The sequence below is a fragment of the Orbicella franksi genome, chromosome 10 (genome assembly GCF_964199315.1).
Source record: "Orbicella franksi chromosome 10, jaOrbFran1.1, whole genome shotgun sequence".
Taxonomy (NCBI): Eukaryota; Metazoa; Cnidaria; class Anthozoa; order Scleractinia; family Merulinidae; genus Orbicella; species Orbicella franksi.
Genome location: NC_138154.1, coordinates 31,098,554 through 31,113,601, shown reverse-complemented (window position 1 = coordinate 31,113,601; position 15,048 = coordinate 31,098,554). Strand labels below are relative to the sequence as shown.

Here is a 15,048-nt window from a genome sequence, read left to right as displayed (position 1 = left end):
TCGAGCCAAATTTGGTCAAAATCACCATGCGCGTAAGCACGTCTCGGCTACTCTATCAGTCTTAAAGTAAAGTTGGGCTATAGTTTGTTCCAGAAACTCACAAGTGAGCGTTTAAAAAGTTCTGCTAAGTCCACTTCACTGCAAACCACGACAATGAGGAGTTAGTTTAGAAATCCCGGGACTGGAAAATATCCTCGAAGTTGCGGGACATCGAGCCGAAGTTGGTGAAAATCACGATGCGCGGAAGGCGTTCTTTGCTACTTGTAACGCCTTCTCAGTCGTTCAGTGTTGCGTTACGCATCCCGTCATCCCCTAGTTCTAATACGGGACTTGAAAAAAGGGGTTCCTCGTGCTAGGAGAACGTTTTCGTAACGTCCGTGTATTTTCAGTGTGTATTTTTAGCCTCGTTACCTTTTTACTCAAGCTTCACCCGAAGCCATTTCCGAGTACGTTCCATTACAGTCTTTGACAATCTTATCCGGACATTGTGGTAAGGAAATCCTGTCATGCCTTACTTTGAACTTTAACATGTTCAAGCTGTAATAATTCGTCCCAACACCGTGGAAAATAAACCGGAGTAGAACTGTTAGACGTGTGGATCGTACCAATGTTTCTCGCGCCCCGTTCTGCATAGAAAGGCGGCCGCTACAGTCAAAGACTAGTGAACACTCGAAAGAACCTCATAAGCATCATGCAATCGGAAGAACAGAAAGGAGGTAAACACGAAGACACCGGCATTGGGTTGACCTTCGCTTCAAAACGAGATGTCACCGAACCGGACAAGGAAAGAGAAATTCCCAGATCAACATCAGAAGAGCCTGTCGCTTCGACAGGAACGAAGGTTAGTCCTTTTCCTATTGCTTCGTTCGAAGAACCTTCGTTTAATTCAAATGAAGTCGAAATTTTGCCCAGTGATACAGACAATCTCGAGCACGATGGTAGTGAAACTAGATCGAGGACCCTCACGTCCAAAGGAAGAGAATATCAATGTGATTTAAAGATAAAAGCCGCGTTAGCCTGTGACCGCGAGCTACGAGCACAGTTAAGAAGTTTTGAAGGTTTTGTGCCTGATTGTAAAAGCCCTGATGAAATCAAAAGAGAAATTGCACAAACAGCTAGAGATGTAGACGAAGTCCAACAAGCTTTTGATGATTGGATTGAATTGTCAGACGAGACTAGCGAATGTCAGCGTGCCTCGAATAAACAGTCATACATATATGACACCTGGAAAATTGCAGACACTACTGCCGTGCAAGAAATTGAAAGGCTTGAAGAGGATAGTAAATCTATTTACTCACGAAAGTCAAGCCGATCGCGAACCTTTACTAAATCAGGGTCCAGCAAAAGTTTATCCAGGGAGACACGTATTGCCTACCAGGCCAAAAAGGCTGCTCTAAAAGAGAAACTCAAGTTCTCACCAGTCATCGCAGAACAAGAAAGTAAGTTAGAGCAGTTAACGATACAAAAAGAACTTGAAGAAATCGCAGCCCAAGAAGCTGTATACAAAAAAGCGATCGACGAAGAGAATCAACTAGATGACGAACAACAACCTTTGCTGCTCACTACTCTGCACGATCCTATTGGTGCCTTTCTGAACTACCACGAGGAAGCCGGGTTGACCTCCACACCAGAGGCTCCCATCTTAACATCTTCTACCCCAGTAACGCCAGCAACAAACAATGTATCGGTCACATCTTCGTCACCTTCAATTCACGTGCTACACCCTCAACCAGAGCTTCCAGCCTCACACAACGCACCGCCCCAAGCACCACTGGTACCGCCAGTTCAAGAACCCAGGAGAACCTTGTGTCCATTTTCATCTGTTTACACTGCCACCAGCTTCAGCATTGGAGGTCAGCGCCCCCCGATTATTCCAGCAATCACCACTGCACAGTCAGAGTACCATCCTTCTACACCAAAGGGCTTCTGTGGAAACCGTCGAGCCTTCTTTCCGCCACCTGTAACCCCGTTTCTTCCAGTATCGCAAAGCTACACAGCCCAACTTACGGATACCCTTGCGAAGATTACCCAGTTACAGCGACTACCACAGGCGACACCTGATGCTTTTGAAGGCAACGACTGGGACAAAACTAAATTCTTCTTGTGGGAAAATGCATTTGAAAGTCTAATTGATTCTGCACCAGTTACAGCTAGACAGAAGTTACATCTCTTGTACCAATACTTGGGCGGTAAAGCCAAAAAGGTCGTGGAACAATTACAATACCTAGTACAAGACCCCGAAAGTGCATACCAGGAAGCGCGCAAAATCCTCAAGGAACGTTTTGGTAACCCTGCCATTATCAGCACAGACTTTGAAAAGAAACTAACAACTTGGCCTAAGGTCGGACCAAACGATGCAACTGGTCTGGAAGAGTTCAGTGATTTCTTGCAACAAGTAAAAATCGCAAGCAAGCATATCGAAAGTCTCAAAGTTCTCAGTTACCCTTCACAAATTCAAGTCTTAGTTGAAAAGCCACCTGGGTGGTTTAAAGCAAAGTGGTCAGATAAAGTGTTAAAGCTTCAGAGAAAGAAAGGAAAAGATGCCTTGCCATCCTTTGAAGAGTTTGCTGAAGAAGTACGCTACCATGTAAAAAGGACAAACATCCCTCAAATTCTGCAAAGTCCAGGAACAACTGGCTCCACAACCCCTGACCGAGGCAAGCCTGCAGGTCGCCAATTTCGTCGTAGCCGAAATTCAAATGTTGCTTTGACATTCGCATCACCTTCAGGCAACGACAGTGAACTAAACCTTGTTGACAAAGAATCGCAAGTGGTAGCAATCCAAGCTCAGCAACCAAACCTGAGAACCACTCCACCAAGCAACTTGCCAACCCCTCAGCAACCAGGCCACACCACTCCACCTGACTCTGATACATACTGCTTCTATCACAAGGTGAAGTCCCAGGCAATGAATGACTGTGAGCAGTTCCAAAGGCTCAGCTATGACGAGCGCAAAGACTTCTTGATGAAGAACAGGATCTGTCTCAAGTGTGTCAGCTCTAACAGGCATATCTCCAAAGACTGCAATAGAGACAAGCTACAGTGCAAGATCTGCCAACAGAAACACGCCACTATACTTCATGATCCGACCCGACATGAAAAGAAACACATTAGCCAAGCTAATTCTGCCTGTTCTCAAGTTTGTGGACAAAACCAGCCAGCACGCTCTTGTGCGCGAATAGTTCTTCTTGAAGTCTTCCACCAAGACAATCCCTCAGTGAAGGTACCAACCTATGCAGTACTGGATGACCAGTCGACAGATGTTTTCGTTACAGATACCCTTCTCGAACAGCTAGGAGTTAAGGGCCAAGATGTAAACCTTGAAATAAACACGATTACAGGAGTGAACAGTGCCCGCACTCAGAAAGTGAATGGATTACACATCCAGGACATTGACAATCTACACAAGCCTATTAAAGTTCCATTTGCTTACTCTCAAGATACAATTCCAGCCAGTCAAGAAGACATTGCAACACCAGAAGTAGCCAGGTGTTGGAAGCATTTAGAAGAAGTGGCTCATCGCATACATCACCATCCTGGTACAGAGATTGGAATATTAATTGGTCGTAACATTCCATCTGCCTTCCAGCCGTTGAGTATCATCTATGGCAGAGACGATGAGCCTTGGGCTGAAGAGTATAAGTTCGATTGGACAATCATCGGTCCTGTGTGTCTACACAAGAGAGAAGATAGTGTGAACTGTGCGACAGTAAATCGCATTACGATACAGCGAGAAATCCCTCAGAACCACTTCAATGTGCCGACTAGCAACAGTTCCAAAGAAGTTTCTGTGATCTCCTTTGCCACAAGGCACTACATTAAAGATGTTACCTCGCCCCAGCAAGTCAGAGAAATGATGCAATTGGACTACAGTGAACTTCACCACACCCGAAACATCCCTGGCACCGAAAAGAGTGAGTCCGTGGAAGACAGGCGTTTCTGTAACATTCTCACTACCAGCATCCACAAGAATCAAACGGGAAATTGGGAAATGCCTTTACCATTCAAAACAGATGATGTGACTTTGTCAAACAATCGTGAACAATGTCTGAAAAGGCTACTTGGCATCAAGAGGAAAATCCTTAAAAATGGCAAGACACTAAAACATTACACTGAGTTCATGCAGAAGATCTTTGACAAGAACCATGCCAGTCTCGTCCCACCAGAGGAACTGGAGACCAATGCTGGGAAAGTCTGGTACCTGCCACATTTTGACGTCTACCACCCCAAGAAACCAGATCAAATACGAATAGTCTTCGATTGCAGCGCTGTCTTCCAAGATCAGTCGCTCAACAGACATCTCTTGCAAGGACCAGACATGATGAATGGTCTCGTTGGTGTACTCTCAAGGTTTCGAAAAGAAGAAACAGCAGTAACATGCGACATCGAACAGATGTTTCACAGTTTCCATGTTAACCCAGAACACAGAAACTTTCTGAGATTTCTATGGTTTAAAGACAATGATCTGAATGGCCAAATTTGTGAATATCGGATGAATGCCCATCTCTTCGGAGCCATCTCTTCGCCAGGCGTCGCCAATTTTGGTCTAAGAGCCACAGCTGAAGCCGGTCGAGAGCAATTTGGCCAGGCAGCTGCAGACTTTCTTCAACGAGACTTCTACGTTGATGATGGATTAAAGTCCTTTGTTACACCTGAAAGTGCTATCGATATCATCAGGAACACGAAAGCCATGTGTGCAGCCGCTAACTTACGCTTACACAAATTTGCCAGTAACAGTAAGACCGTGCTGGAAGCCATGCCCCCTGAAGATCGTTCCAAAGACCTGAAGGATCTTGATCTTCGTCATGACATCTTACCCGTCCAGCGTTCACTGGGTACCTACTGGTGCATTGAATCTGATACGATTGGATTCCGCATAGAACTTAAGGATAAACCTCTCACCCGCAGGGGAATTCTTTCAACCGTGAGTTCGGTGTACTATCCGTTAGGGATAGTGGCACCAGTCATCTTAGTGGGAAAACAGTTACTTCAAGAACTGTGCCATGACGGCATCGATTGGGATGACCCCGTACCAAGCCATGTCCACTCACAGTGGGAAAAATGGAGGTCAGAACTACCTCTCCTAGAGAAAATTATGATTCCAAGATGCGTCAAAGCCCCCGGGTTTGGCGAACCAATCGTTTTAGAGTTACACAGTTTCTCCGATGCCAGTGATGTAGGACTTGGCCAAGTAACTTACCTCCGACTTGTAAACAGCTCGAACCAGGTACACGTCAGTTTCCTAATGGGGAAGACTCGAGTTGCACCACTGAAGCCAATGTCAACTCCACGGCGTGAACTTACTGCTGCAGTAATTTCGGTCAACGTGGTCTCCATGCTCAGCAGAGAGCTCAACTACAAAGATCCAGTAGAAGTATTTTACATGGACTCCTCCATCGTTTTGGGTTACATACGTAACGAAGCGAAGCGTTTCCATACGTATGTGGGAAACCGTGTACATCACATCCATGAAAGATCAAAACCAGAACAGTGGCACCATGTTTCCAGCGCTAGCAACCCAGCTGACGTTGCCTCACGAGGCACAACCGCCAAACAACTTGCAGAACATGAACTGTGGTTCAAAGGCCCGAGTTTCTTGTGGGAAACAGATGTGATTGTGGTGAACTTGGATCCAGTCCCTGATCTGAGCCCTGAAGATGCGGAAGTAAAGAAAGTCAATACAGCTGTCCTTATCTCCAACCAAGTCAGGCCTGAAAACAAAGAAGAGAAAACCTTTCCAGAAGTTTTAGAGTTGGAACGCTTCACTCATTCATCGTCCCTCAGTCGCCTGAAAAGAAGCATTGTTCGCATCCAGAGATTGATTGAAAGGAACCGTCCCAACAAACAGTACAATTCAAGGCCTGTTTCTGGTCCTCCAACCGTGGAAGAAATGCGCGTAGCAGAAGAAGTAATTTTCAAGTCAGTACAGTTTTGGTACTTTGGCAAGGAGATTCAAGTACTCCAAAACCATAGCGGCAAAGATCCCTTGTTCCGGAACCGCCAGAATGCTCACACCAGAAATGAAAAGTTGAAGCAAACCAGTTCACTCTTTAGGCTTGACCCATTTCTTGACGAAAAAGGAATGCTCAGAGTAGGGGGCCGACTCCAGAAAGCTACCTTAGCGTATGAAGTTAAACATCCCATTGTTGTGCCCAAGGAGAGTCACATAACTGAACTTCTGATCAGACAGTACCACAGTCAAGAACAACATCATCAAGGCTGCGGTATGACGCACAATGCACTTAGACAAGCCGGTTATTGGATTATAAACGGACGTGCCTCTGTTTCACAGCAGCTCCGAAAGTGCATCATCTGTCGCAAGCACCGCGCACCCGCCCAAGTCCAAAAGATGGCGAACCTTCCTGAAGAACGTGTTACTCCAGCTTCACCTTTCACATACTCCGGTATGGACATTTTCGGCCCTTGGTACATCAAAGAGGGCCGGAAAGAGCTAAAGCGCTGGGGACTAATCTTCACTTGCCTCAGTTCCCGGGCTATACATCTGGAAACCTTAAACTCAATGGAAACTGATGCATTCATTAATGCACTCAGACGATTCGTCAACCGAAGAGGCAAAGTCCGTGAATTGAGATGTGATCAAGGATCAAACTTCATAGGAGCGAAAAATGAGCTCAACGTTGCGCTGAGAGAAGTAAACGTCGATTCTGTTAAGAACTTCCTCCTAACCCAAGATTGCGACCTCATCGAGTTCAAGATGAACGTGCCATGCGCATCCCATATGGGCGGCATATGGGAGCGACTTATTCGTACTGTACGCTCAGTCCTGGCCGGTCTCCTAGATGACCACGCCCAACAGCTTGATGACGAGACCCTTCGAACTCTGTTTACTGAAGCAGAACACATCGTGAACAGCCGCCCGCTCACTGTGGACAATTTATCAGATCCAGAGGCACCTGAGCCAATCACCCCAAATCATCTGCTTACTCTCAAAGCAAAAGTGGTATTGCCCCCTCCGGGCAATTTCTCGCGACCGGATCGCTACTCAAGACGGAGATGGAGAAGGGTTCAATACCTGTCAGATCAATTTTGGCGCCGCTGGCAACGAGAATACTGCTTGCTACAACAGAAACGCCAGAAATGGAATGATGTCAGTCCTAACAGCCAAGTTGGTGATATTGTCCTTATTCGCGATGATTCCTTCCCTAGAAACCAGTGGCCACTTGCCAAAGTGACGGAGGTCTATCCCAGTGAAGATGGGCTTGTACGCAAGGTCCTCCTCCATGTCTCCAAGTCTGGAACAAAGAAGTTCTTTGAAAGACCTATCCACAAGTTGGTCCTGATTTACCGTCCAAATGAAGATGAAAGGGACGACTGATTCAGTGTGCTGAAGAAGAAACCTTTATTACCGGAGTACGACCCCGTCGGCGAGCCTGAACTGTTCCTTCATATAGGAATGATTGACATTGATAGAACTTATTCTGTTTGATATTTGTTATTGTAACTTCATACATTCTTACAATGTATGAGGGGAGCCATGTAACGCCTTCTCAGTCGTTCAGTGTTGCGTTACGCATCCCGTCATCCCCTAGTTCTAATACGGGACTTGAAAAAAGGGGTTCCTCGTGCTAGGAGAACGTTTTCGCAACGTCCGTGTATTTTCAGTGTGTATTTGTAGCTTCGTTACCTGTTTACTCAAGCTTCACCCGAAGCCATTCCCGAGTACGTTCCATTACAGTCTTTGACAATCTTATCTGACCTTGTGGTAAGGAAATCCTGTCATGCCTTACTTTGAACTTTCACATGTTCAAGCTGTAATAATTCGTCCCAACACCGTGGAAAATAAACCGGAGTAGAACTGTTAGACGTGTGGATCGTACCAATGTTTCTCGCGCCCCGTTCTGCATAGAATGGCAGCCGCTACACTACTCTTTCCGTCTTAAAGTAAAGTGGGGCTATATTTCGGCCTAGAAGCTCGACACCGAGCGAGCGCTCCTTTTATCTGTGTCCATTTTAGTCAAAATTAAGGCCATCAGAAGTTAGTTTAGAGTCTCCGGGACTGTAAAATATCAACCAAAGTCCGGCAAATCAACCAAAGTTGCTGAAAATCACGATGTGCGTAAGAGTTTATGGTACTCTTACCGTTTTAAATTAAAGTGGGGCTATATTTCGGCCTAGAAGCTCCACACCTAGCGTCCGCTTCGTTTACCTCTGTCCTTTTCACTTAATAATACGGCAATCAGGAGTTAGTTTAGAGTCCCCGGGACTGAAAAATATCCCCCTAGTCCCCGCAAATCCAGCCAAAGATGCTCAAAAATCACCATTCGCGTAAGGCGGTCTCGGCTACTCTTTTAGTCTTAAAATGAAGTGGGGCTATATTTCGGCCTACAAGCTCGACACCTAGCTTGCGCTTCTTTAACCTATGTCCATTTCAGCAAAAAATAAAGACATCAGGGTTTAGTTTAGAGATTCCGGCACTGGAAAATATCCCCCAATTTCCGGAAAATCGAGCCGAAGTTGATCAAAATCACGATGCGCGTAAGGCGGTCTCGGCTACTCTTTCAGTCTTGAAGTGAGGTGGGGCTACATTGCTGCCCAAGAGCTTGAAAGTGAGCGCTTAAAAAGTTTTGCTCTGTCTATTACACTGCAAACGAAGGCCATCAGGAGTTAATTTAGAGTTTCCGGGAGTAGAAAATATCCCCCAACTTCCTGGCAATCGAGCCGAGGTTGGTTAAAATCACCATGCCCGTAAGGCGGTCTCGGCTACTCTTTCAGTCTTAAAGTGAAGCGGGGCAATATTTCGGCCCAGAAGCTCTAAAGTGAGTGTTTAAAAAGGTTTTGCTGTGTCAATTTCACTGCAAACCACAGCCATCAGGAATTAGTTTAGAGACCCAGGGAATGGAAAATATCCTCCAAATTCCGGGAAATTTAGCCGAAGTTGGTCAAAATCACCATGTGCGTAAGGCGGTCTCGGCTAATCTTTCAGTCTTAAAGTGAAGTGGGGCTATATTTCTGCCCACAAGCTCCAAAGTGACCGTTCAAAAGGTCTTCCTGTGTCAATTTCACTGCAAACAAAGGCGAGCAGAAGTTAGGTTAGAGTGCCAGGGACTGGAAAATATCCTGTAAGTGTGGGAAAATGGGGACAAAGGTTGTCAAAATGAAGATACGCGTAAGGCCGTCTCGGCTATTCGTTCAGTCTTAAAGTGAAGTGAGGCTCTACCTCGGCCCAGAAGGTCCAAAGTGAGCGTTCAAAAAAAATTCCTGTGTCCATTTCACTGCAAACCAAGGCAATCAGGAGATAGTTTAGAGTCCCCGAGACTTGAATATATCCCCTAAGTTCCGGGAAATCGAGCCAAAGTTTGTCAAACTCACGATGCGCGTAAGACGGACTCGGCTACTCTTTCAATCTTAAAGTAGAGTGGGGCTATATTTGGGCCCAGAAGCTCGAAGGTGAGCGTTCAAAATGTTTTCCTATGTCCATTTCAATACAAACAAAGGCGATCAGGGGTTAGTTTAGAGTCCTCGGGACGGGAAAATATCCCCCAAGTTCCGGTAAATCGAGCCTAAGCTGGTCAAAATCACGATGCGCGTAAGGCGGTCTCGTCTACTCTTAAAGTCTTAAAGTGAAGTGTGGCTATATTTGGGCCTAGAAGCTCGAAGGTGAGCGTTCAAAATGTTTTCCTATGTCCCTTTCAATGCAAACCAAGGCCATCAGGAGTTAGCTTAGAGTCCCGGGGACTAAAAAAGTATCCCCCAAGTTGCGGGAAATCGAGCCAAGTTGGTCAAAATCACGATGCGCGTAAGGCGCTCTCGCTTACTCTTTCAGTCTTTAAGTGAAGTGGGGCTACATTTGGGCCAGGAAACTCGAAAGTGAAGGTTCAAAAAGTTTTGCTGTGTCCATTTCAATGCGAACCAAGGCCATCAGGAGTTACTTTAGAGTCCGCGGGACTAAAAAATATTCCCCAAGTTCCGGAAAACCGAGCCGAAGTCGGTCAAAATCACGATGCGCGTAAGGCGGGCTCGGCTACTCTTTTAGTCTTAAAGTAAAGTGGGGCTATATCTCGTCCCAGAAGCTCGAAAAAGAGCGTTCAAAAACCCTTGCTGTGTCCAGTTCACTGCAGACAAAGGACGTCGGGGGTCAGTTGAGAGTCCCCGGGAATGGAAAATATCCCCCAAGTTCCGTGAAATTTAGCCGAAGTTGGTCAAAATGAGGACGCCCGTACGCGGTCTCGGCTACTTTTTCAGACTTAAAGTGAAGTGGGGCAATATTTCGCCCCAGAAGCTCTAAAATGAGTGCTTAAACAGTTTTGCTGTGTCAATTTCACTGCAAACCAAGGCCATCAGGAGTTAGAATAGAGACCCATGGACTGAAAAATATCCCCCAAATTCCGGGAAATTTAGCCTAAGTTTGTCAAAATCACCATGGGCGTAAGACGGTCTTAGCTAATCTTTCAGTCTTAAAGTGAAGTGAGGCTATATTTCGCCCCAGAAGCACGAAAGTGAGCGTTCAAAAAGTTTTCCCTTGTCAAGTTCACTTCAAACCAAGGTGATCAGGAGTTAGTTTAGGGTCCCCAGGACTGGAAAATATCCCCCAATTTCCGGGAAATCGAGCCGAAGTTGGTCAAAATCACGATGTCTGTAAGGCGGTCTCGGCTATTCTTTCAGTCTTCAAGTGAAGTGGGGCTATATTTCGCCGCAGAAGCTCGAAGATGAGCGTTCAAAAGGTTTTGCTGTGTCCATTTCACTGCAAAGCAACGTCATCAGGAGTTATTTTAGAGTCCCCAGGACAGGAAAATATCCCCCAAGTTCCGGAAAATCAAGCCAAAGTTGGTCAAAATCACGATGCGCGTAAGACGGTCTCGGCTACTCTTTCAGGCTTAAAGTGAAGTGGGGCTATATTCGGCTCAGAAGCTTGAAGGTGAGCGTTTAAAATGTTTTGCTCTGTCCATTTCAATGCAAACCAAGGCGATCGGGAGTTAGTTTACAGTCCCTGGGACTGAAAAATATCCCACAAGTTCCGGCAAATTGAGCCAAAGTTGCTCAAAATCACGATGCGCGTAAGGCCGTTTCGTCTATTTTTTCAGTCTTAAAATGAAGTGGGGCTATATTTCGACCTAGAAGCTCGGCACCGAGCGTGCGCTAATTTAATCTGTGTCGATTTCACTGAAAACTAAGGTAATCAGGAGTTAGTTTAGAGCTCCCAAAGCTGTAAACTATCCCCCAAGGTCCGGGAAATCGAGCCATAGAGGCTCAAAATCACCATGCGCGTAAGGCGGTCTCGTCTACTCTTTCGGCCTTAAAATGAAATAGGCTATATTTCGGCCCAAAGGCTCGAAAGTGAGCGTTCAAAAAGTTTTCCTGTGTCCATTTCACTGCAAACCAAGGCCAAGAGGAAATACGTTAGAGTCCCCGGGACTGTAAAGTATCCCCCAACTTCCGGGAAATCAAGCGGAAGTTGCTCAAAATCACGTTGCGCGCAAGGCGGTCTCGGCTACTCTGTCAGTTTTAAAGTGAAGTGGGGCTATATTTCGACCCAGCAGCTCGAAGTTGAGCGGTCAAAAAGGTTTCCTGTGTCCATTGCTCGGCCAACCAAGGCAATCAGGAGTTAGTTTAGAGTCCCCGGTACTGGAAAATATCCCCCCAGTTCAGGGAAATGGAGCCCAACTTGGTGAAATTCACGATGCGCTTAAGACGGTCTCGGCTACTCTTTAAGTCTTAAAGTGAAGTGGGGCTATGTGTTGGCCCAGAAGCTTTAAAGTGAGCGTTGAAAAAGTTTTGCCGTTTCCATTTTACTCCAAACCAAGGCAATCAGGAGTTAGTTTAAAGTTGCCGGGTCTGGAAAATATCCCCCAAGTTCCGGGAAATCGAGGCGTAGTTTGTCAAAATCACGATTCGCATAAGGCGGTCTCGGCTACTCTTTCAGTCTTCAAGTGAAGTGTGCTATATTTTGGCCCGGAACCTCGCACAAGAGCGTTAAAAATGTTTTCCTGTGTCCATTTCACTGCAAAGCAAGGCCATCAGGAGTTAGTTTAGAGTCCCCGGGACTGGGAAATATCCCCCAAGTTTCCGAAAATCGAGCTTAAGTTAGTCAAAATTACGATGCGCGTAAGGCGGCCTCGGCTACTCTTTCAATCTTAAAATGAAGTGGGGCTAAACTTTTGGGCCCAGAAGCTGGAAAGTCAGCGTTCAAAAAGTTTTGCTGTTTACATTTCACTCCAATCCAAGACAAGCAGGAGTTAGTTTAGAGTCCCCGGGACTGGAGAATATCCCCCAAGTTCCGGGAAATCAACCCGAAGTTTGTCAAAATCACGATGCGCGTAAGGCGGTGTCGGCTACCCTTTTAGTGTTAAAGTAAAGTGGGGCTATATTTTGGCCCAGAAGCTCGAAATTGAGTGTTCAAAAAGTTTTGCTGTGTCCATTTTACTGCAAACCAAGGTCATCAGGAATTAGTTTAGAGTCCTTAGAACTGGAATATATCACCTAAGTTCCGGCAAATCGAACCGAAGTTGCTCAAAATCAGGATGCGCGTAAGTCGGTCTCAGCTACTCTTTCAGTCTTCAAGTCAAGTGGGGCTCTATTTCGGTCCAGAACCTCGAAAGTGTGCGTTCAAAAACTTGTGCTGTGTAAACTTCACTGCAAACCATGGCCATCAGGAGTTAGTTTAGAGTCCCCGGGACTGGAAAATATTCCCCAAGTTCCGGGAAATCGAGCAGAAGTTGATCAAAATCACGATGCGCGTAACGCGGTCTCGGCTACTGTTTCAGTCTTAAAGTGAAGTGTGGCTGTATTTCGGCCCACAAGCTCGAAAGTGAGCGTTCAAAAACTTTTCCTGTGTCCATTTCACTGCAAACCAAGGCCATCAGGCGTTAGTTTAGAGTACGCGGAAGTAGAAAATATCCCCCCAGTTCCTGGAAATCCAGCCCAAGTTGGCCAAAATCACGATGCGCGCAAGGCAGTCCCGGCTACTCTTTCAGTCTTAAAGTGAAGTTGCGCTATATTTCGGCCCAGAGGCTCGAAAGTGCGCATTCGACAAGTTTTGCTGTGTCCATTTCACTGCAAAGCAAGGCAATCAGGAGTTAGTTTAGAGACCTTGGGACTAGAAAATATTTCCCAAGTTCCGCCAGATCGAGCCGAAGTTGGTCAAAGTCACGATGCGCGTAAGGCGCTCTCGGTTAGTCTTTCAGTCTTAAAGTGAAGTTGGGCTATAGTTCGGCCAAGAAGCTCGAAAGTGCGCGTTCAAAAAGTTTTGCTCTGTCCCTTTCACTGGAAACCAAGGCCGTCAGGAGTTAGTTTAGAGTCCCCGGGAGTGGAAGATATTCTCCAAGTTCTAGGAAATCGCGCCGAAGTTGATCAAAATCACCATGCGCGTAACGGGCTCTCGGCTATTCTTTCAGTCTTAAATTTAAGTAGGGCTATATTTCGGCCCGGAAGCTCGAAGGTGAACGTTCAGAATGTTTTGCTGTGTTCATTAAATTGGAAACCAAGGTCATCGGGAGTTAGTTTAGCGTCCCCGGGACTTTAAATTATTCGCCAACTTCCGGGAAATCGAGCAAAAGTGGCCCAAAATCACCATGCGCGTAAGGCGGTCTCGGCTACTCTTTCAGTCTTTAAATTAAGGGGGGCTATATTTCGACCTAGAAGCTCGAGACCGGGCGTGCGCTAATTTTACCTGTGTCCATTTCACGGACATCTTAGGCGATCAGGTGTTAGTTTAGAGTCCTTGGGACTGGAAAATATTTCCCAAATTCTGGCAGATCGAGCGAAAGTTGCTTAAAATCACCATGCGCGTAAGGCAGTCTCGGCTACTCTTTCGGGCTTAAAGTGAAGTAGGGCTTTATTTCGGTCCAGAAGCTCGAAAGTGAGCGTTCATAAAGTTTTGCTCTCTCAATTTAACTGAAAACCAAGGCCATCGTGAGTTAGTTTAGAGTCCGCGGGACCGAAAAGTATCCCTTAAGTTCCGGAAACTCGAGCCGAAGTTGGTCAAAATCATGATGCGCCTTAGGCGGTCTCGGCTACTCTTTCAGTTTTAAAGTGAAGTTGGGCTGTGTTTCTCCCCAGCATTTCGAAAGTATCGTTCAAAAAATTGGCTGTGTCCATTTCACCGCAAACCAAGGCCATCAGGAATTACTTTAGAGTCCTTGGGACTGGAATATATCCCCGAAGGTTCGGGAAATCTAGCCGAAGTTGGTCAAAACCACGATACGCGTAAGACGGTCTCGGCTACTCTCTCAGTCTTAAAGTGAAATGGGTCTATATTTCGGCTCAGAAGCTCGAAGGGGAGCGTTCAAAAAGTTTTGCTCTCTCCATTTCAATGCAAATCAAGGCAATCAGGAGTTACTTTAGAGTCCCCGGTACCGGAAAATATCCCCCATTTCCCGGGAAATCGAGCCAAAGTTGGTCACAATCACGATAAGCGTACGGCGGTCTCGGCTACTCTTTCATTCTTAAAGTGAACTGGGGCAATATTTCCCCCCAGAAGCCTGAAAGTGAGCGTTCAGAAGGTTTTGCTGTGTCCATTTCACTCCAAAGCAAGGCCATCAGGAGTTACTTTAGAGTCCGCGGGACTGTAAAATATCCCCCAAGCTCCGGGAAATCGAGCCGAAGTTGGTCAAAATTACGATGCGCGTAAGCCGGTCTCGGCTACTCTTTCAATCTTAAAGTAAAGTGGAGCTATATTTCGGCCCAGAAGCTCGAAAGTGAGCGTTCAAAAAGTTTTGCTGTGTCCAATTTACTGCAGACCAAGGACGTCGGGGACCAGTTTAGAGTCCCCAGGGAATGGAAAATATCCCCCACGTTCCGGGAAATTTAGCCAAAGTTGGTCAAAATCACGACGCGCGTACGGCGGTCTCGGCTACTCTTTCAGTCTTAAAGTGAAGTGGGGCAATATTTCGGCCCAGAAGCTCAAAACTGAGTGTGTAAAAAGTTTTGCTGTCTCAATTTCACTGCAAACCAAGGCCATCAGGAGTTAGTATACAGACCCAGGCAGTGGAAAATATCCCTCAAATTCCGGGAAATTTAGCCTAAGTTTGTCAAAATCACCATGGGCGTAAGACGGTCTTGGCTAATCTTTCAGTCTTAAAGTGAAGTGGG

The 15,048-nt window shown here is 46.2% G+C and overlaps 1 protein-coding gene across 1 annotated transcript; it reads left to right on the top strand.

Annotated features, from left to right (window-relative positions):
* Nucleotides 1-3,721: 3,721 nt before the first annotated feature.
* Nucleotides 3,722-7,336, top strand: LOC145501833 (uncharacterized). The gene has a single exon (XM_081481219.1). It carries the CDS (start codon nt 3,854-3,856, stop codon nt 7,334-7,336), a length of 3,483 nt encoding a protein of 1,160 aa, XP_081337345.1. The 5' UTR covers nt 3,722-3,853.
* Nucleotides 7,337-15,048: the final 7,712 nt, after the last annotated feature.